Source organism: Pygoscelis adeliae, unplaced genomic scaffold, assembly GCF_000699105.1.
Source record: "Pygoscelis adeliae isolate BGI_AS28 unplaced genomic scaffold, ASM69910v1 Scaffold238, whole genome shotgun sequence".
Classification (NCBI taxonomy): domain Eukaryota; kingdom Metazoa; phylum Chordata; class Aves; order Sphenisciformes; family Spheniscidae; genus Pygoscelis; species Pygoscelis adeliae.
The window spans coordinates 60,578-84,211 of NW_008825285.1; the positions used below are offsets into that span (position 1 = coordinate 60,578).

General features: G+C 39.3%; 1 protein-coding gene across 2 annotated transcripts in view; it reads left to right on the forward strand.

Moving 5' to 3' along the window:
• The window catches only part of DIP2C (DIP2 disco-interacting protein 2 homolog C (Drosophila)), a 155,134-nt gene that overhangs the window by 27,621 nt on the left and 103,879 nt on the right, over positions 1–23,634 (forward strand). For both annotated transcript variants that reach the window (XM_009329878.1, XM_009329880.1), the window contains exons 3-7: positions 4,425–4,550; positions 5,393–5,602; positions 11,880–12,011; positions 13,366–13,485; positions 14,430–14,627. In XM_009329878.1, coding sequence (XP_009328153.1) covers positions 4,478–4,550; positions 5,393–5,602; positions 11,880–12,011; positions 13,366–13,485; positions 14,430–14,627 — 733 coding nt within the window. In that variant the 5' untranslated portion in view covers positions 4,425–4,477. The remainder of the gene's footprint in view (positions 1–4,424; positions 4,551–5,392; positions 5,603–11,879; positions 12,012–13,365; positions 13,486–14,429; positions 14,628–23,634) is intronic.

The following is a 23,634-nucleotide window of genomic DNA, read 5'->3' on the forward strand; positions in this document are numbered from 1 at the left end:
ATTCCTTGAGTACAAACTCACAAATTGGATTCAACATATGGTTGGCCGACCTCAAACGGCAGAGGACAATAGCAGATAAGGAACTGCGCATTGGTTCCTACTACTGTAGATAGAGGTGGTGATATTTTACTCTATGCTCTAGATTTTCCTTTGAGACTTCCTTATGGAAAAGCCAGGTGGGAAGAGTATAAAGATTTTGTTACCTATAGGAGTTCTTTGAAGGGTCAGGACCTGGAGTCATTTTATCAGCTGTAACAGTGTAGTTAGAATGTCACAGACTTCTACATGAAACAACATTTCACCTAAAAGCATTTTCTTTCCACTTAGACCCGGGACTTTTTCAGAAGGCTTGAGTGCAACTGCATCAAGGTATATCTGTGGTTGAAACTCTATGAGAAGTTTATAGTAGGTGAGAAATTGTAGCATGCCACACTATGAGGAAAGAGGGGAGAGGTGGGGGTTTTGTTGATTTTTTTAATTTTTTTTTTAAATGAAAGCTCCTAACTGTGTGGTGTTTCTGGACAAAATCTTCATACTTGAACAATTTTTTTCAGGAAAATTTAACAAGAAATCTGTGTTTTAAAGCAATGCTCAATCACAATATGATGAATTCAGTTAGCCTGAGTGTGCCAGGGTAGGTTGAGAAGACAGTTCAGACACTTTTGTCAGACCTGCAAGACAAGGGGCATCACCCTGTCAGAGACGGTTTGAAATTCTAATGTGATGTTCTCTGCTGATGCTCTGTGTGATATGTGGAGAATACAAACTGCTTTGTGCTGATGGGATTCAGGGGGATAAGTAGTTTCCTGTCCCGAGGGAACTTGGATATGTCATCTTACCCTCGGTATACTTTGTCCCAGTGTGTATCATAAATGTGGTTTCCTTCCTTTAAGTGAACAAGGAGCTTCCAATTACTATTGTATAAATCCCTGTTATAAGTCTCCTTGCATTTTTTCAGTAGCTGCTGGAGACAGATTGTGGGCAAGCAGTGGGAGAGAATGGGTCACATACAATATGATGGACGGCATAGCCCATCTTTCACCAAGATAAAGACAAAGAGCTACCACACTCTTGGTCAAATTGATGAGAAGCAAATCACCAGGTTCACCCTTTGGTGAGGAATGTACATTTCAGTCTAGGTTTAAATCCATGCTTCATAAAACTACGAAAAGAGATTTAGTTGTATTTTGGTTAACATTCTTTGTGAGACATCAGCAAAGTTGCCTTATAGGTCAGAAAAGCAAAGCTAAAACCTAGAGAAAAGCAAAGCATGTATATGGAAAGTGCATACCTGAAGCTGATATTTGGTGGGAACAAACCTACTTACTGTTTCTGTCTTGCTGTGATTACAGGATAGATGTAACCCATGAGTCGTTGTCAAGTGTAGTTCTTAAGTATCAGTCTGGCTTTCCCTCACCTCTCTGATTTCTCAATACTTTGGGACTTAGTCTCTAGGCATGAATGGCTTGAATGCTGTTCATTAACTTAACAAGTCCAACTCTGTACAAGACTGTCAAAATAGGTTGAAGAGCATCTTCAGAACCCATCAATAGGCTTTCATTCAAAAAGAAGACCATACAAACTATATAGGTTGTTATTCATTCTTTACCTAATCCTTAGCCTTTCTTTATATGCTTAGAGACACTTTGTTTAGCCACGAGTTTTATTCCTGGGGGAGAACATTGTGAAAAGATTTTTCATCCAAGTTTGACTGTTTCTGCTGCCTTTTTTTCCTCTCTCATAAAAGCCTGTAAGCTCTTGCTGATAGTCCCTGGACCATCTCTGGACTGTCTGTCCTCAGCCTTTTCTAGACATGTGTCCTGTTTTTATTGGTAGCCTCCATACTCTGAGTAATGCCTGCAGATTAGTTGACCTTGCAGGCTGGGCTGGGAGCAGGTGTGCGTGTTCCTTCTCCCCAGTCAGCTTCCCTCTCGTTTATTCGGAGTTTCTTATCTTTTCCATTGTTTTTGCTTTCCTGTGGGGTTTGGGTTTTTTTTTTTTTTTTTAGTAATCCATAGTTTGGTTTATTCCACAGTAACCCATTACAAATAAATATATCAGGCATGTGCTTTATTAAGAAAACAATTCAATTCCTGGACTCCTGTGGACTCATTTGAAAATCAAAACCCTGCAGAGTGTTTTTTAATTAAACTGATAAGTTTACCTTCTTACATCAAAAAAGCATCCAAAAGGAAATCAAGGAATTTGCAAGTTATGATTCAGTGTCCAGCTGTCACTAAGCATTTTAATAATGATTTTCTGTCAGCTGTCCTCCTTTAAAAAACTTCTGAAGAATTTGAGTTGCACCTCATCTCCCTCCTAATACAGTAAAAAACAATCCTAAATACAATGATATACAAATAATTCTTCCTTTCTTGATCAGCAAAATTTATTCTCTTCCAAAAATTGCTGTAGAATTTTGTTTTTTTTTTAAAAGGGAAAGCTCATTTTTTACTGCTTGATATCTAATTGCTATCCTTTGAAGGAAAACCAAGAATTTTCCCTGTTTGATGGATAAGAAACGCAAACTATTAGTGAGCATGTTCAGTCCTGTATGCGTTATTGGCATTGGTGTGGAGTGAGCAGGTAGGAATTTATCTTGGGGACATGCTGTTAGGTAAAGACCCACATTGTTTATTTTCTTAGCCTGATACTTTTCACATAAACTTTTCATCAGGTTTTAATTATAAGAAAGACCTTAAACCTTCTACTTTAAAATAATGACTTGACAGGAGAGAAATTGTTGTCTGGTTTGATGTTAGCATTGCAATCTTCTTCCGTTTTGGTCCATCAGCCGCACGGCTCTTTTATCTTTTGAATATGCTTTTCCAGCTTTGCTGTTTGCTTTTCTTGCTTTGCTTTCGCTGACGTTCTCATCCTCTTCATGATTTAAAACAAAAGCAACAAACAGCTCATAGCAGCAGATGATAACATTCTTTTTCTTAGACTTACTCTTCCCTGCAATCTTTCCACTGAGAGGTGCTTAAACCCTGGCAGAAGATAGGGAACACTATTATTAAAAATGAGACATAGCGGCTTATCAGCAGAGTGTATCATCTAATGCTTCTAGTCATCCTTCCCAGTTGTTACTTAAAACAAGTTACTTATACTGATGTGATCCAACCAACAGCTCTTTAAATAAAGTTATATATACTCTTCTCTTTCCTATTGCTTTTCTTGGGGAACATTGCCTGTTCAGAGCTGCCACCACATCAGCATAGGAGTAGGAAACAGGCTGTGTGCTGCCAAACCAGCCTACAAGGGTGGTCTTCAGACAGATTCAGCAGCAGCAGAAGTGGGATCACTCTGGATTAAACCTGCTTCGCTATGCTCCTACTTCACAAGTGGGAACAGCTCAATAGTGCACACAACTTGCTGCATTTTCTACAGCTGACTAATGGCGACTGGTTAAAAGGCAACGTCTAACGTGCTTCCAGTTGTGTGCCAGATGGTCAGTGTGTGGCAGCTTCTTTAACCGTAAGTGACCTTTGTTGGCTGCCATGTGTTTTGCATATAGTCTCCTCATGTACATCTTCTCCCAAAACCATAGAAATACGCAGGCAAACAGTGCAAGGTAGTAAACTAAAGGCAGACTTACCTCAATGTATAGTTATGGTAGTAATTAAAAGATTTGCACAAAACAAAGTAATTAAACAAAACGTCGCTAGTGTCTTTTAGAGATGATAAATGGCCTTTTTCAGACTTGGGGAGGCAGACCGGATATATACACCGGAAAGGTGGAGAAGCTCTTCACTGGGGATGTCCCCATGGAGAAGGGATCTGTTGGATGCTTTGGAGTGGGCTGGTGTGAGCTCTGTGTAGCACATGCCTGTGAAGCACAAGGCCTGCCCTCATTCCACCTCAGGTAGTACTTAGTTTTCTGTGAATAAAGCCAAGTGAAGGAGGCAGGAGGTGGATTTGGGAATGGGGGACCTGCTGCCATTTCTGTTGTGACATTTCACGTAGTTCTTACCTTTCAAGCAAATGTTCCTGTTCACTTAGTCTGTGTGACTTTTGTGTAAATTGGAAACCTCATTCATTTAAAAAATGGGCAATGTTAATACACCACGCTTTCACTGAAAACAGTAATGGTTGCTGAAGTAACAGTTCTAGGTGAAACAGAAGTTTGCTCTGGGGAAGCGGAGTTCCTACTCTTCAAATACTGCAACACTGTTCTGGGAATATCATACGGCTCAAAGGGCTTGTTTGTTGGTATGGCACTTTAAACTATAGCTGCTTTTTCTACAGTGAGGAGAACTCACGCAGTCCCTCTGAGATCCCGTGTGTTCCTGGCCTTTCATCATTTGATACGCGTTGTCAGCCTAGCTGGCATACAAACGAACCTGTGCGCAGGTGCACTGAATGCACAAACAAACAGCCCGTTTCTGTCTGAACGCTAGCTTGCAATCTCTCTTTCCTTCCAGATGTCCACACAGAAGCAGTTCAGGCAGCCCTTGCTAAACATAAAGAAAGGAAAATGGCGGTCCCCATGCCCTCGAAACGACGTTCATTGGTGGTCCAAACATCAATGGATGCCTACACACCTCCAGGTGAGCATCTCTGTGTATTTTATGGGAATTTTAAAAATGGTTCTTTGTGGTGCTATGAACTAATCATCTGCCTGCATAGATAGTAATGGAAATGTCATTTGAAGCACACTGAGCATAACACTGAGTTATGTTTGAAGAGAAGGTGAACTGAATGGTTGGAAAGTCAGCTGGGGCAGTTCGCATGATTGCTTTGCCCTTGGTGGTACCTCAACTCGCATTGGTCCTTTTGGTCTTATGAAGACCTAGCTATGGCCAGCTTGTCATATTTTCCGTGACTCAAAGTTCCTTTCAAGTTTCTAGTTTATTCCCTAACACTATAATGGAACGTTTTCTTTATGATTAGTCGTACCATTCCTTTTCAGCTTTATCTGCTCTTTTACCTACTAGACTGAAAATACCCCACATCTCATGCATTCTCATACTCACTGAATCCAGCTGGGACTCCATTTCTCACTGAGGGGTCAGCTTTCTACAACTGGAAAAGTTTTTTCACAGATTTTGTGGAGTGAGCTTGGGAAAGTATTTTGGGTATTCTGTACTGTTAATACATGGTTGGAGATCTTCAGAAGATTCTCAAGCCACATTATAAAGGAAGACCCTTTTATTATCCTTATCTTTCTACAATAATACACACACCATGGCCTTAGAGCAGGAAAGCTCTCTCGGTGCAATTGACTTCATTTCAGGGCTTTCAGTATTACAGACTTTTCTTACTATGTTTGCCTACCTTCATGAGTTTTTCTTAATGGCAGTTATCTTTAGATTTGTAATATGAACACACCTTATTTCTATTAAGAAAACCCAAAAGCACTGCAAGTTAACAGGCTGTTTTTAATTACTAGATACTTCTTCTGGTTCAGAAGATGAAGGCTCCGTACAGGGCGACTCCCAGGGAACTCCCACCTCAAGTCAGGGGAGTATAAACATGGAACATTGGATCAGTCAAGCGATCCATGGCTCTACCACGTCAACCACTTCCTCCTCCTCGACACAAAGTGGAGGCAGTGGTGCTGCACACAGACTAGCTGATGTTATGGCTCAAACGCATATAGGTTAGTATATGGGCATTTTGAGTATGTCCAGTTTAACATGAATTTTGTCTCTCACGTTCAGCTGATGCTGCTATATGAAGTCTTATAAAAGTCTTTCCTGTGCTTTTTCTTCTTTCCTTTTTTCTATTTACATATATTATATGGAGAGATAGTCCTGTGTTCTTATTTTGTGAGAAAATTAAAAAAAAAAAGTAGCAATTTAGATTTGGGGGTAAACATGTTGTGGCAAATGGGGTCTAGCTGTTTGCTCCCAAATATCTTAAAATGTGCAGTTGCATGACTTCCATTACTTAGCACTATAAAAGAGCTCTGTAGGATCCATCAGCAAGGAAAATCAGTGCATGCAGCATTAGCGATTGCTTGCACATGAGTTTCCCCTACTGCTGCACCACTGTAATTACATAGTTTGAGTGACTTCTGATAATTCTGTTAACAGGAGGTCCTCTTAAACATAGTTTTTTCTGCCCTTAATTGAATCTAGAATACTTGGGCTGGGATATCTAGCTATTATAGTCCTTGGGAAAGTCTATTATGTACCTTCAGAGAAGAGATCTGTTCTTATTAGTAGTAGTAGCTTGTTTATATCCTTTGGAGAGATTCTAGGAAGTCAAAGCTTTCCTTCCATTAGGGCTAAGCTTCACAGACATTAATTATTTCTGAATATTGTGCTGTTGACATTAGTCTTCATTAAAATGAGGCAGCTATTTGATTAGGCACGTGGAAAGCAAGGCTTGTTTTCCCTTCATTCTCCAGTAACTGCTGTTTATCATACGAGGCATCTGCTTTGGGTGCATTCTTGCTGGGGCTGTGTATTTTGGGTTGTCTCACTGAAAATCTGTTGGAATCTATATTGGAACAGATAAAGCAACCTTGCTACTGTTCTACTACACATATGAACTGCAATTTTGTGTGGCTGTTCCTCAACTGATCATTCCTTTTCAAGTATATGTAATGAGATACATGAAAGCATCTTAAATGTTCCTGATTTTATGTGCCAGAACAGTAGTCAGTATCCCTTTTTTTTTTTGCTCTGAGTATAGCTTGATGTAACACCTGTATTTTCAGATAAGTAATCCTCTCAGCATGGTCTGGAATTGCTGAATTGCAGTCAGGGGAAGAATTTCTATTGTATTCTTAAATTCATGCTAAATGAATAGCTCAGAACCTTGTTTTAGAAACACATACACTTCTGAACACATTAATCATTGCATTTGGTTATTTTCTGTGACTTCATCTTGAAATGCTAGAGGAAATTATAGCATAGAGAATTAAATTTAGCCAAACTCTAAAAGGTTGCATTACTCACACACCAAGTCTTAATGTGTCTTTAAATATAGCTTCTTTATAATGTGACATTTCAGTAATTTTAAATCTGGCACAGTAAGTCTTCTTTTATAATCACTGAGTTTGTGGTAAATAATACAGCATTTATAGAGCTAAATTAAGATGGCAGTATTCTGCAGAAGAGGAAAAATACTACTTCTTTTACTTGTTTTATTTTGCCTTGTTGTTGACTGGAAAGATCTCTCCTTTGAAGCAAACAGTTAAGCTTACCTCAGTGTATCCATATTTTTATTCATTCTGACAATAAGATACCTTAAATTGCAACTCTAGTTGGACAGTAGTTGTGATGTAGTAATGTAAAGGTCATTTGGATACAAAATATGAGTGATATCTGCTAACAGATTGAGACTGTGATCTTAAGGTTACCATCAGTCGTAGTTGCTAAGATCACTGCAAATGTAAGAGAAGCTGCACAGATGATAACTGTAAGATGTAATTCTTCATGGGTGAGCTGCTTTCTGTAAGAATTTGAAATTAAATGGCTCTTTTGTTTCTTTTCAATCCGAGGAGGTGGATTTTGCATTTAAATGTATTCTAAGAGGTAAAAGATTTGAAGTATTCCCACAAATAGCCTTGCTCTTTCAGAGGCAGTGTGCCAGTGATCGTAGATGAATAATTGTCTTCGGTAGGAGAGAAGGTGAGAGGGAAGAATAATCCTGTTCTCTGAAGCTCCTCAGCTACTGGAGACAATTTGTTCTTGATCACAAAGAACATATATTCCCATGGCTTGATGTTTGTTTCGTCCAGGGAGTTGGTCTCTACAGACAGATCAGCCTGGAAGACAGAAATCATCTGTAAATATGTAAGGACATACTGCCATACTCTGAAGATGCCAGTTTTGATAAACACAAATTCAAGGGGCAACAGGAAAGACCTTTAATGATAACAAAAAAAAAAAGCCCTCCATTCTGATATCCACTAGGATTTGACCTCCAGAGCGCAACACAGAATCAAAGGGAGAGTGTTCCAGTTTAAGTACTGTAATGCAGTCCTGAGAAGGGATTTGATAAAAAGCTTTGGCTATAATATAATCAGAGTTCAGCTTTGTGGATCATTTGGATAATTTGCATAAGCTATTATATGCTTTTAATGTTATACTGTTCATTTAGTTTGGCTGCTGCTGCTGCTCTACTATGGCCAAAGTTTAGGATAGATACCCTTTGAACATTCTCAGCTTTAAGACACTCAGATGTCTGTACTAAGCTACAGGCAGAATCTCTAGTTTGGCATAGGTATCGCAATTCTTTTGGGTAATTCTTGAACTTTGAGGTCAAACCAGTGAAATCTGTAAAAAATATCTAATGTTCTGACCCATCTTTGGGACAGTACTGTATATATTTCTAAGGTCTTCAAGCTTTCATTTGTCTGTATTATATTTTTTGGATCTATACATATATAAAAATCAAGGAGAGAAAGCACATCCCAAAGCTCAGAAAGTTCATGTAATGAAAATCACACAGCGCTTACCTATGATTGTAAATTTATATAAAGAGTTAAACATCTCACTACGAAATTTTGATCCCGTAGGTGCATTTAATGTTTCTTTTATATGCTTCAAATATGTTTCTGTTTGAAAATCACAATTAAAGGCTACATAGATTTCTAATAAAGTAAATGTAAAAATATGTGCCATAAGGCATGACTCATAGTTCTCTGACAACCTCAAAATTCTTATGTGTTCTGAGGGGGAATATTAACTTACAATACAGGAGACTAGTTTAAAATACTCTCTGTCACCTGGACATCAATACAGGAGAAACCCAGCTGATGGAAAAAGCCACAGGTCTGACTCTGGATTTCCCTTCCCTGACAACCAGAAGAGCCAGCTTGTTTGGGAGAAAAAGCTACATTTTCCTCAAGTATAGTATTGCAGGGATGCTTTTTGAGTTCCCAAAGACTTTTCAAATACCCGGTGCTTATGTGTCCTTCCAAACTTCCACTGGAAAGTATTCCTCCACCTCTTTGCTTCTCCTCAAACATGGGGCTCTGTCAGTGCACACACTCTATCCCTATGTGAATGTGCTCTGCATTGTTGGTTCTTTCCGATTTTCATGAAATGGTGTAAATTATATTGCCCCAGTGGCAGAAATGAAGAAAGCCTTAACTGGAAACAGCTGTTCTGTCTGTGATCTTCTAATGCAAGAATATTGGAAGAGATGGGAAGAGGAGGTGATGCAAATATGTATGTTTGATGGAGGAAATGCTTTGAAGTCATGCAGCTGTCAGAGTTTCTACTTTTTAGTCAACAGATGTGTCAGGATCATTATTCTTAACTAAACCTCAAACAGTGCTTCAAGTTACCTGAGGACCAAGCAGCTCTATACAGATTGTGTCCATAGTCTAAGCCTGGATTGACTGTTCTATACAAAAAAGGGTACATTTCACATAACATAACAATTACCTTTTTCTTTAGAAGTCATTCAGACCAAATTTTTGTCTGTATGACTTTCATTTCTCCAAGCCTGACTCTGAGAAGGGAACTGACTGAGGATTTGTAAATCTAATGGATGAAACCTACAGCTATAGATATTGCCATGGTAAGACATCTGTTAAGCAGATACTATAAAGGAACATGGCAAGACCAACCTTAATGGTCCTCTTCTGCTAAATAAGAGTTCTTCTTAATGGAAATTTAAATAGCAGAGGGGCAGCCAGAGTGCTAAAAACCCGCTCTTTGGCTAGCCAGTGGTGGCCACCTTGGGAAGAGAGTTTCTTTTAGGTACTTTGAAGTGCCAGTGCTGCTTGTTCAAAAGGAAACCCTTTTACAAAAGAGCAAGAAGCTTCTTTCTCATGTTATTTCACCCTACTTGGCACCACGTGTTACAAAGAAGTAGTTGGTTTCAAGTATATAGATCTGAAGGGAGAGCATCTCTGCTCTGTGGTGCTTTGGATCACATATCTTCTCTCCCATGCATTAAAAAAAAAATTCATCTCAGTGCTAAAACCTGAAAGTAGATACTTTAACTCCAATTCAGTTTGCCTTGTAAAGTCTGAAAGATGGAAATACTTAACTGGAAAGGTGTAAACAATTATAGCTAACTTTAAAAAGACTTTCTCACATTACTAATAGCTGACTAAGTACAATTATTTTCTTAGTCATGATCTTCTCTCCTATTAGCATAGCAAAACTGCATTATAAGTAAAAGATAAAAAGATAAACATCAGCATTTTTTAATTGACTTAGTTATCGGATAATTCAATCATGATCTATAAAAAGCTCTTGCCACTTAGGAAGAAAGGGCAAAAATTGTGCTGAGTCCAAAATAGTTGATAATGACAAGACATCTAAAATGAAGACATTATTCAAACTATTACCGGCATAAGCTTCATTGTCCAAGCTGTTATACTTCAGTTGGTCACTTACAGCACAATATAAGGTGTTTGTTTCAGTAAAATTATAACAATGGATGTGATCAGACTCAAAACGCTCAATTGGACATGTGTAGGATGCAAGATGTTTTTGAGTCACACAATAAAAGCCATCTCATGTTTTCCTCAACCAGATACTGTGGTTGAGTGATAAGGTTGAGTCCTTATGATGGTCATGAATAAAAACATTAAATAACAACTACAGACATTAATATAATGTCTTAATTCTTCATGATGATTGTCCATCAAATGCTACCTTCAAATGAGAAGTATGCAAAATAGACATCTAATCTAACATCCTGTTACTGTATGTGTAGCCATAAAAATGAGTTATCTGTGTTGATGGTGCATGACTGTGGGATTGAATGCACAAGAATTACAAAGTTCAAGACTCATGAAAATGCTTTATAATTACATTTGAGGTGGAATTTACTGTAGAAGTTGGTGTTACAGTAGACTTACAGCACCATAACGCTTATAGGCCAGATTTAATAAAAAGCACATCCTGAAAATAGTATTGGAACAAGATGAAGTTTTTGCAGAATTTTTTCATTTTTAAAGACTCTTACCCTATTGTAACATGGAGTGCATTTCTCTTCACTTCAACAGCCGCAGAATGAAGACCTGCCTTCTTTTGTATCTCAGAGGCTGCTGGGGTTCATTTATGTCAATTGGGAGAGAAGTTGTTATTTGCTTATGGTATTTATCTCCATCTACTGTAATGCTGATAAAAACCTGGAAAAAAATTATGAGACAACCCACAAAAATAGTACAAATACTTAGGTAATACAGACTCAGACTTGAAAACATGGGAAAACAAACTGTGGTAGCATGCTGAGTTACCAGGCTATGAAAGAGAAAGATTAGCTCTGTGGAATTGTTTAGCAGGACTGGCATGAGTCAGACCAAATTGTGTTTGCCTTCTGGAAGGCAAGTCTTTGTTATGCGGAAGAATTGAAATAGCTCTGTCTAAAAATAGTAGACAAGCAAGTGTCCGTGCAGAATGCAAAGCTCATGTTTCTTTACGTTTATTTCTTTCCCCTGGATTCCAACCCTGCTATGATTGATTTTTTTCCTAATATACAAACAAATTCCTTTCTTAACTAAAATTGGTGTATTCAAAATACAGAGGTTATAAAAGGGGTATGCATTGGCACTTGCAAGTGATTGACAATATGCTGTATTCTTTTTATTTAGAAAAAATGATGCAATAATCTCTCAGAAGTATATTTGTCTGGGTCTTTTCTTTTTGAGGCCGTTCACAAGCTTTAACTTAGTATAAAATTAAATGTCAGTGGAGAACCTACAACCTAGTTGTATCATTTTTTTAGCCTATTGCTTATATGGTTGCAGATATACAGCTCCTGTTTTAATCAGTGGAAACTTCATTTATTAAAATCATGCTGTACATTATAGTTGTATACATTCATTTTGTGCATTAACTTTAATGCCTGTTCAGATGTGGGGAAAAAAAAATCAAATGGTATCCTTTCCTCTCCCCTTTGCTTTTCTGCCCTTCAACACTAGAGGTACATGGTTAAACCTTTTAACTTACTTTTCACAGAAAATCATTCTGCCCCTCCAGATGTTACCACTTACACCTCAGAACACTCAATACAAGTAGAAAGACCGCAAGGATCAACGGCACGGGTGGCACCAAAGTATGGAAACGCTGAACTTATGGAGACTGGTGATGGTATGTCACAAAGCAAATCTGTTTGGTTTTTCGAGTATCGTAACCCTTTTAGTGGTTACTGTATGTATCTGCTCTTTGTTTCTTCTGGACACTTTTCGCTTATAAACACGTATAAAGTTGCAGCATCTTTACAGTCCCAAAATAAACTGGTATAAATGAAGCCGACATAGAGAAATATTTCTCAATCAGCAGAGCTGGTTCCCTGTAGAAATTGTTTGGCAAAAGAAAGCAGTGAATCTCTTCAGACCTGCTTTTATCATGCTGCCTGGTTACAGCCAGTCTGTTTTTTAAATGGCAAAGAAAGTGACATGCTAGGGTGGCTACATCTTGAAAAGTGACGTGTTTGAAGTTTTATTTTCTGAGGTTTTGGTTTTTTTTTTTGAAAAACAGTTATTTGTAAAACCTTTCTTATTTACTGCTCCTCTTTTCTAAAACTTATTAAACAATATTTCAGCAAGGTGTGGAATTGTTGACCAAGTGTATCACATCTAAACTTAGCAGCTTCAGCTCTAAAAACCACTTGGTAAAAGTTTTGGAGCCAACCTTATGGAAGGGTAGGAAGTTGAAATTCCTGCAATGCAGTGACAGAAAGCTATTAGTTCAGGAACAGATGACATGAACGTTGCAGAGGCTTTGCACTCAACTAGGGAAAAGGAAGGGGGAGGTGATTGATGGGATTATATTATAAAAGTGCCCCTTGCCCCACACTCCTGTTCAGAATTGTGTTTTTTAAAGTGCTGTATGGGCAAGCACACTTCCTTTGCAGATTGCTGGCTGGTGGGATTGGCTGTAGGGATGTTCAGAGAATACAGGGTCATGCTGAAGTAATACAAAGATGTGAACCATGTTTAAGATGGATACTGGACAGATGTCCACTACAGTGTAAAGAGCAACCCAGAATAAATGATGGGCAGAGCCTATGACCCACACTCCTTGCTGACCTGCGGTCTAGTCAGACAATATTGGTATGACCAGTGATCATGGGGAGAGCCAATGCCTGTCTTCTCACTGACCATTGCCCATGCCACCTAGAAGAGTTCTCTAAGGTTATTGACATTTGCTGTAGGGAGGGTTTTTCCACTGTGCTTCTCTCCCTCAGTCTATGTGCTGTTTCCCCTCTAATTTTGCAAGCTCACTCTGACATTGTTGTATTGTTTTTATTTAAACTAGGCGTCATTGTTCCTTTTTGCTGAAATGATCTTAATGTCTTAATGTTGAACACTTTAGTCACGGTATAGCATGAAACTGTAGTTGTGGCGGCCTTGCAGTCCTAGACTTTTTCTTACCCCACTTAACGTCTGGTGGCGTTCAGCATAGCAGTCGACTGATGTCTCCATTGATCCCTGTCCTGCAGGAGTACCAGTGAGCAGCAGAGTGTCAGCAAAGATTCAGCAGCTGGTCAATACACTAAAACGGCCCAAACGACCACCATTACGAGAGTTCTTTGTAGATGACTTTGAGGAATTGTTAGAAGGTAAAATGACTGTTTTTCAAAAGGTTTGGGGATCTCTTATTAAAACTCTGTAAAATGTTTGTCTCACACAATGACTTTCTAGAAAGCTAAGTAAGCCCTCCCTGTACTGGCAAGTACCAAAAAGCATCGGTATTTAGTGAATCTGCTTGTAGTGAGCTTGGACGTAGTGCTGTAGAGTCAAAAGTCTCTCTTGTTTGCTCAGCTCCTGGTTCTGCTTGCAAAGAAATGACAGAAGGGAGCGGAGGGAAGTTTTGCTTTGAGAACATTCAGCTGTGGGTTACAGCCATTGCTTTTGAACACCAATATGAGAAAAACTGTCAGTGAGGGAGCATGTTAAATGTTTTACGCATCCTTTGCATAACAGAGAAGCATCGAAAAAATGAACTAAATGTGAGATAGAAACAAGGATAAAGTCAATAGATGGAATTTTTTTTTAAAGAGGCCAGTGCTTTGAGAATTAAGATTTGCCAGGATGTGGAGATTTAAATAGTCTTCATAGCAGTTTATAAGAAAGCACTGTAACAGAACATGACTTAAATCAGTGTGTTACTGATGACTTGTTAAAGTACATTTTTTCAGTAGTTCTGCAGTTCATCTCATTACTGCATTTTTGCCAGGAAAAAGTATTCTCCATCTCTCTTTAGGAATAAAGAAAGGTTGATTATTTCGAAGATAAATATATGCATGCTTCCCCAGCAGTTTCTTCCGCTGCTTGTAGAGCTAGTGTAAGCGTAAGCACATACATTCCTGAGATGTTTCAGTTGCTTGATCTCTGTTAAAGTTAAAAGTTAATTATTCTGTTATATTTCTCTGTTGCTTCTCAATACCTTCTAACATTATTATTTTCAGGGTATTTTTCAAAGGTAACTTACTCTCTTGGTTACACAGGTGTACACAAGGTATAGAATTAACATGGTAACTGTATATCTTTTCATAATCATAAGTTCAACAGCCAGATCCAAACCAGCCAAAGCCAGAAGGAGCCCAGATGTTGGCTATGCGTGGGGAACAATTAGGTGTGGTTACAAATTGGCCGCCTTCTCTGGAAGCAGCTTTGCAGCGATGGGGGACCATCTCACCAAAAGCTCCTTGCCTAACCACTATGGATACCAATGGAAAACCACTGTATATTCTCACTTACGGTGAGCACTCTTCAAACTCCTTGTGCTTTTATATATTGTATACAGTGTGTATAGTAAATGCATAAATATACAATGAAAAAAGCCCTCCAATGATGCATCTGTTCCATCTCTGAGTAGGTTAAGACCATTCTGAAGCTGCTGGTTTTTGAGTATGGATTGCTGAGATGTTATAGTATGATTTATGTCACAAAGAGGAAAAGAGCTGAGTAGATACACCCATGGAATCACAGATTATAACTTAAAACCACCTTTTAAATAGAAATACATCCTAGGACAGATTTTCCTGAAGATTAACGTCTAAATCCATTGCCCTTGGATATTGCCCAGGCTTTGTTCTGCAGAAGCAGAACCTGGTATACAAAATGCACCAGCTTCCTGAAGAAGTTAAAATAGGATTTTTTTCACGTGTTCTACTGACATTGTAGTAAGTGTGATTTGAATTATTCCTCCTGATAAGTAGTTGTACAGCTAGCAAATGTACCCACTTGAAATAATAGATTTGCCTGGATATATTTCAGTGTGATCTTTGGTATGTTGATATAGTTCAATGTGTACTGCCTGACAATCTATTGCAACCAGGAAAGGCCAAATAAAAATAAACATAAGGCTATCTCTGACCAATAACTCCCATATAGCTTCTAATTTTGAAATGTTCAGGGGACATTTGGGAGATGTTCAAAGGAATTATGATGAATAACTGTCAAACTTTGAAAGCAAGTTGGAACATTTCCGTGCGCTATTGATATGGATATAGGGACCTAGAGTTCTGTGCAGAGAATGTTTTCACATGCTGTGATATAGAGGTCTGTCTGTTTCGTTCAGTGCTGAATGCTCCTTTCCATTCAGGAGTCAGACTGAGTGATGATCCCTGGCCAAAAAGATGTCTGCTGCAAGTTTGGCATTGCAAATATGTTTAAAGGCTTTTAAAGCATAACAGAACCTTTGCAACTGAAGGTCATGCATGAAACATTTTCCCTTCAGGTACCTTAGAGTTAAGAAGTTACTTAAATTATGGGGCAAACATATGATTCACCACTGATCGATGTTTTTCTTCCTTAAGGACATTTACTTGGTACTAGAGAAGAATTTTAAAGTTTGCAATTACGTGTTTGCAGAAGAGCAATTCATATCATCTACTGAATGCCCTAAATAAATTGGACAGGAAAGGAAATTAAGATGTTAGTGAGAATCAGACCATTTTTCTGAATAGGGGATTCTGTTTAGAGAGTCTGAGCATATGTCCTGCTTCGCCTGAAGGGCTGTAGGCTGAGCAAATCAACCTGAGGAACTCATCCACGTGGCTCACGGAGCCACCTAGGCCTGCTTCTCTGTCCTAAGCTAACTGTTTCCAAACGCCTCTTCTAAATTGTACAAATCCTGAGAAAAATGGGACTAAAATTCATGTTTTCATTAGTTTCATTTGGCAGCACTCTAGACATGATTTTGGCTGTTGCCTTTCAGTAGTTTCCTGAGGTCAGAAAAAATAAATTCTTTCTTTTCTTTTTTTTTTTTTCCTTTTTTTAATAGATAAAAGAAATTACAAACCAAAATACTTCATAAGAGATTTAGTGAATTCTTCTCTGCTAGCTAGATTTCAAGCTGACATTCTTCTTCATGGGAAATGTCCATTCACTGTGCCATAACAGTTTTCTTAAATAACTGCTTTTGAAATATCATTAACATGACAGCCACCTGCCATTTTATTGGTGACTTTATAAATTATTTTTCTGTAGCTATTCCACCTTTCGTGTCTGTAATATTTTCTAGCAATTGTGGGCATGACATTTTTTAAAGTTGAACATTAATAGACATTAGGCCTTGAACTCAGCAAAGGCACTCTTATTCATGAGTTTTTATCCCTGTGCGTAGTTCCACTGGCCCCAGTGGTAATAAACTTTTGAAAGATGAGCTTAACCCGCAATCCTACCACATGGTATTAATGTGACATTTCATTTCCATGTATGCATGCTATGATCAGATGACTAAAACTTTAAAATACCAACACTGAGGACTTTCAGTAGCCTCTGAGTTTGTACCTCACAGTTATTTTCAGGTTCTTTGCCAATTTAAGGAAACACCATTACCAGGATTTTTCATACGTTCACTATTTTGACAAATATTCAAGAGTTTTAAGAATACTTCTAAGTTTCTAGAGGTTCAGTCTTTGACATGTTACCAACATGGTCACTACGCACCTCTTCTTGAATATTGTACCTCTGTTTACTGTTTCTGCTTCAGTCTCTTCTCACACCCTCTTGCATCTTCGTGGAAATCCTCTTCATTCATCCTCCAACTTCCCAGTTAAGAGGAGGCTTCTACATGATGTCTTTTGATCCCTACTTTTTTCATACACAGCATCTTCTCCAGTTTCTTGTCTCTGCATGGATCAAATGCAGGTTTGCTTGCTTATTCCAGACTTCTTTCCATCTTTCCAAACTGGATTCCAGGAGTGTCTCTGTAGCTGTCAGCTAGGTCACAGCCCGTCTGAGTAGGAGTACTGAGTTCCCTTAACACCAAGCATATTTATCTCCTCCTTTGTGGATCATTGTAGACAATATTGCTGTCCTGCCCGTCACTTGGGCTGTAACTTGAGTATCATACATGACCCGGACATTTCTTTAGTTTTGTACAGCTGTTCTGCGTCCAAACCTTGCAGGTTATTTTGGGAGCAAATCTTTTCAAATGCAGACCTTTTGCTGCATCTACATGGCTAAATCTCATCCCATCTGTCACCTTAGTCTTGATTCTTACAGCACACTCTCTTTGGCCCTGAAAGATGCAGTGTTGGCCTGTTGCATCTGTCCAGGATGCTTTCATACTTCCCCTTGGTGGCCTTGCATGCTGAAAAGGAGCTCCCTGAGAGTCCACAAAATTCTTCTCCAAAGCCTTCCTCACAAGTCTCTTGCTGTCCTGTCCAGAGACATCTGAGAGCGGTCAGACCGATGACCAAGCTGTGATATGCCGTGGCAGACAGTGATAGATAAGACCACCTTGTGTGATTTACTGGAATGAATGTCCCTACCTGACAGTGGCTGATGTGGATATGATACAGTTAGTGTGGATTTAAGTGGTGAGTGCTCTAGGTCATGATGTGCTGTTGTGCCATAAAGGGGAACTAGTTTAAAGAAGTTATTCTTTCAGCTGTTGCTTAAAATAATCTCTGTCTTCCCATTCCTCTGCAGGAATTCATCTAATTTGTAAAGCCTTGTATCTCCTTTGTCTTTTTCGGCACGTTTTTTGAGGTTTTTGTCATCATAGCATGTCAAGACTGTTTTCCTCCATGTGTCTCAGATTACTGTAGATAGAAGAAATGAATAACTGCACTTGTAGACTTGATCTTTTTTTCAAGCAAGTTTTTGAAGCTGTTTGCCTCAGTTCTTGAAGTTCTCAGTGCCCCAGTTGTAATCTTTAATGTACTCAAAACTCTTAAACTCTTTCTAGTGAAGGAAACACTATGAATATTACTTATTTCTCAAATATTTTGTTCCTCTGGGAACTTGGTTAAGTGGAGAACATCTTAGTTAAGTTATTCACAATCCCTTTATAAATGAAATCACTGAATATGCATAAATTGAAATGTCTGAGATAGGGGAAGGAAAGATGTCTTTATCGGGGTTTATGTAGGTCTGAACTCTGACTAGAAACCTAATATGTGCTTTGAGGAAAAAGAAGACAATTTCTGGCTCAGACGAAGTTAATCAGAGTAGTCAGGCATCTGGTTTTGGTATTGTTGGTATTAATAAAGAAGTGCTTAGTGATTTCTTAGAGGAGAAACGTGAATAAAGGACAATTGAATCCTATATAGTACTTATGCCATCACAGTTACTTTTCTTACTTAAAATGATTATTCTAGGAGGAATCAGAAAGGCTGGGGAAAAGGTAAAAAGCTGAAAGTCATTTGGGAATGAGCAAGTTTTGAGCTTTCTTATTGTAACCATTATTAAAAACAACAAAACGAGTACCAGTTAACTACATCTGATTCAAAGAATCTAATTTCCTTTATCTAACACTTTCTGTAATCAGATTTTTTAAAAACCATTTTCAGTAGCTCCGATATATTGTTTCCCACATCAGAGGCCCATTGGAGACAGCACGACTAGCAAAAAAGAGCAGAGAAGGCTCTCTGGGTAGAGAAATATTTTTTCTTTATCCATTTGGATTCTGTGGAGAAAGAAATGCCTGAAAAATGGCGGGTTTTTCAAATGAATTGCCCATTAAAAAAAATACTCAATGCAACTGTAAACATTTTGAGGCCAAAGTCATGCTGTCTTAGCAGAGGTGATGTAGCTTATACTAGAGATACCCTGAGATGGCTGAAACTTAACAACAGACCAAAAATAGCCAACCCCAAGCTGCACTGCACCTGGCATGCGACCCGGCCCCCACATCCTCTTGCTGCGAGAATCTCCTAGGCCAGGAATTTCACAATTATCAGGAGGAGAGAGAGGGAATCGAGACTCTTCTAACCAAGTAGCTACATAGCTAGACTGTCCTTATCTCTGAAATAACTCAGTGCTTCCAGAGATATGGATAGTCATGGTTCAAGTCCCTAGATAGGTATCATTTTTTGATTGTTTAATACTTTAAACCTTATTTCTTTAATAGAAAAGACCGAAAATTACTTTAAAAAAACTGTCTTATAATCTATGATTAAGACTGGAGTATCAAGCACTGTAATAGCAAGGTTACCTCTATTCTGAGTATGTCTGGAGTCTTTTATTCTCTGTAACAGAACATTTTTGTTCTTTTTCTTTGTATTTTTTCTCCCAAAAGACAACAACTTCATTTGCTGCTCAGGATGGATCTAAAGAGTTTATGAAGAAAGGGGTAACAGAGCAGCAGAACTGTAACTATTATTTTGCAAAGCAGAAAAAGTGCCCCTTTACCTGCATAGCATTAGGAAGTTTGCCGTTTACATCAGATTTAGTAAATACTCTTGTTTCTATTTAATACAAGAAATGTCATACTGTGATAATGAGAAAATAAACATTTGACAAAATTATTTGCAGTTAAACTTTGGCAGTCTCGCAATTGCTGTGCATGGAGATTGGTAAGCGACCGCTGGTTTGGCTTTGTTGAGTTAGTGCTGTGTGGTTCTGAAAAGCTTCCTGAAAATGATAAGGAAATTGACTGTGGTTTGTTTTCTCTCTGGGTTTTCTCCCTGATACAGCTTTTCTCTTATAACCTTCTTTACATTCAACACAAACGTATGGTCCTTTTACAGATTTGCGAAGGAAGAGGAAGGGGATTTACTTCAGTGTCATGTGGAAAGCATCTAATTTTTGTTAACTGATCCCTTTTTGTGTGGTTTTTAGTGCTTTTTAAGACCTGGTGGTTTCCTTTACCCTCATAATGTGTTGCTTAACCAGATGGGACTAGCTATTAACTCACTCCAGCTTGCTAAGTTTTAGTTGGTAAAAGATACTGCCTTCTGAATAGACTGTTAAAAAAAGAACAAGATTGAATACTAGTGAAATGTAAAATATGTGGTTGCTGGTGTAGATTTGCTACTATTCAACTAAATCAAAATTCCAACAGCAAAAGAAAAGGGCCTTGCCCCACACAGGTGTTAACAGTATTTGTCACAGCTGCCAGAAAGCGAGACGCTGTTTTCCGTCCTGTCCTATCGAGAATATGTGCGTACGCAATGTCTGCCGGATATGGCTCGGCTTCAGAGGCATAGCAGTACTTGCTGATACTTGCTGGGCAGTGGGAACACTCAGCTTAGTGAGCAAGTGTGTGGGTAGCGTTAAAGGTGGCTTGGCCTCCCTGCATAAACACGCTGCTTGGGGCGTGCCAGTCTGGCAGCAGCACTCTGGGCAAGTGACAGAAGTGGCCTAAGGAAGATATGATCATGTTCAGAAGAAGAAGATTTATTTCAGTAAACGCTTAAGCAATTATAAGTTAGGCAATGATAGATGCAGAGAAAAGCTTAATTTCTTACCATCTTGTGGAGTTATACAAGATCTTGGAAAGCAGCACCACAATTAGCAGCTTGATGGGAGGTAGGAACAAGGTTATAATTTGTAGTAGTGGCAAGGTATGCCTTAACTGGATGTTGGATTTTTGTTTTCCTAAATCAACTTGGGAAACTCTTCTGTGGACACCTACCAGTCTGCTTTGTTTGGGAAATAGTTTTGTGGCCTGAAAACTCAGGGGTAATTCAGGTACTTAAATATCTAGTGCCCCGTGTTACCCACGATGTGTGTGTGTCACTGGCACACACGGCACAGGGTCTGCAGAGCCCGGGCCCCTTCTGGAGGGTACCCTCATGCCTGAAACTCCACTGGACACTCAAATCTGTCGCTAATGACATACCTCTGTAGATGACTTACCAATTCTTCATTTTTAAATGCAAGAAACTAGTTGCTCATGTACGGCTGGTGAGCAGATCAGAGCCTTGCAATGACAAATCCTGTCCCTGGTGAGGCAGGTAGGAGTGTTGTTTGAAAGGACCCCACTGCAGTGGGGATGCGGGCAGGAAGGTGAAGAAGGGCTCACGGGGTCTGGTCTTTACCTGGGGAAACGGTGGGGAAGCAGCAGCAGTACTCGAGGTTCCTGCACCCAGCGGCGTGTGCTCTGCCAGACCGCAGGCTGGGCCAAGGGCAGCTTTCTGCTGCAGCGGCATGGCTGGAAGAAAGGAGCTCTGGCACTGAGCTGAAACACGGGCTGGTCCACTCACTACTAAACTGAACTGTTGCTTGCGTTTCCTACATCTGCCCTCCTGTCTTCAAGCCAACTTCAAGAACTTGAAGAAGATAAATGGCAGTGTGTTTATCTGAGGGGGACCAGTGCTTCATTGCACTCCGGCAGAGGACAACGGGGCGTATTCTCAGCGGCCCCAAACAGCCAGATTTCCGCTGTAGCCTGCGTACCGAAGACGTTTTACCCCGCACAAAGGTCGGCCCGGTGGCGCTAAGCCCTGTCTCAGAGCGAAAGCCTTGCATGAAGCACAGCTGGCCTCCTCGTCAAGGCCTCCCTCTCCCGCTGTGCAGATGTGGCACTGTATGGAGGTCGTGGCAAGGTCGCAGCATCGGGATTTATGGGAGAGGTTTTAGCAATCGGCTTTTTCCCAGCAACGTCTAATCTCTCAAGTTTGCAAAGGAAGAATTACACTGAATTGCAACCTAGACAGAACCAAGGAAGGAAGTACTTCAAAGATTTCCTTCTTTATAACATCCTCTGTTACTGAGGGCTTTTATCCTGCGGTCATGAAGCCCTTTGTATTTCTCAGTGACGCTGGGGGGGCCAAACAGCCAAGGTGGCAAAATAAACGCATGGTTCAGTCCACCTCTGGTCAGAATCTTGTGCCCCATCCAGCAGCCATAGATCTGGCCCTGATGATTCACACATTCCTGGCTCCAGCTTCTGGATTACTGCTCCCTTTGTAACCCTTTTTTTTATTTATTTTTTGGAATGCAGCTATATAACCTGGAAGACAAATTACGGGCTTCCTGTTGAACACGATCCAGTTCAAGATCTGCATGGACTTTGCTCTGCCTGTTTGCGAGGGTGCGTTGCGGGCTCTGCCAGCCCCTGGCTGCTGCTGCCCGAGCTGGAGCAGAGGCGGCAGCAGCCCGGGGCAGGCAGAGCCTGCAAGGGTTAGAACGAAGTTACGGAGCTTTTAAGGGCCACAGGAGAGGCCGTATATTCCAGCTCCTTCCCAGCTGAATGCAAACTGGCTTCTTTGTTCCAGTTTTCCACAGTTTCATACCCATACGCACAAGCAGTTAGCTTGGCTAATTAACATAGTTTGGTATTGCACCAGTAAATAGAGCAGGAAAGGGCTGTGGTTACAGAAAATTCAAGTCTTTTCTGACCGTTAGAAAATATTACAGGCATTTTTTGTGCAGTTCGAAGTGTATTTAAACAGAACGGTGAGGAATTAGGGAGGCAGCCTTATACGCTCTACGTTTCAGAAGCTGAAATAAGATTTTGGCAATAAAAGAGCATCATGACAAAATGTATTTAAAGACTTAATTTTTTCAAACTTTACTAGAAAGTACTCCTTTAAATCTTCTTAGTCTTTGAGAAAACTTTATTTTGCATTTACTCAGATCGCTTATGCGGAGATGGTTGTACTGTGTACCCGGGTACTTCTGAAAGAAGGCATCTAAATACTTTAATATGAATAGCCCTTAGATTCTGAAGAAAATATTGTGAGAAGGCACATTTGATAGATGAAAAATTAGTGTGAATACATCACAAATGCAAATTAAGACGTGTAACAGATTTAATCTCCATAGCTCAGACAGAACTTTTCACAGCAGCCCCTTATGTCTCTCAGAAAACCTCAATGTTCATTTCAGGCGTGAAAGTGTTTTGTGTAAAGATGGTTTCTTTCTTGCAATTCAGAACTTTTGCTAGGCTTTCAATTTCCCTTCTCCAATTTTCTCTGTCATTACTAATTGCTCTTTTAAGTTTGTTGCCACTGAAACTTTAATGTTGGAAACCTTTAAAAAAAAGAATATTTGCTTTTTTAAAGCATCCTTGTTTTTATCCTACTCGCTTGTCAAGTTTAAGTGTTGACTGTAGCAGCTGGGATGCTTTTAAAGACTTTCTTTCCATCAAATGTAGGTAGTTCTGCCATAGTGCTGTGAGGGTTAATCCTGCAGATGTACTCCTGTATCCATGCTGAGTTTCTAGTGGAAGAGAATTGAGTCATGTTTATTTCTGAGCATCAAGGTGGTTCAGCATGCAAATACTGGAGTAATTTCAAATAAATTAAAAACTTTGCAAAACATCGTTTGATGATACAATACTACTGTTTTCATAAGAAGTAATTGCATTTAGTACTTTCTCAGTAACAAGCAGCAGTGACCCTTCCAGTTTTCCTTAAGAGGAAAAAAAGAAAATCTGGCCTTCTTACAGTACGTTATATTTACATCAGATTTGCACTTAAAAATAATTCTGTAGTATTGCATTTTATAACCAGGATGTGGAGGAACTTATTATAACAACTGCTTGGCTTAGTTATAAATAGCATTACTGCTTGTTTGGGAGCCTG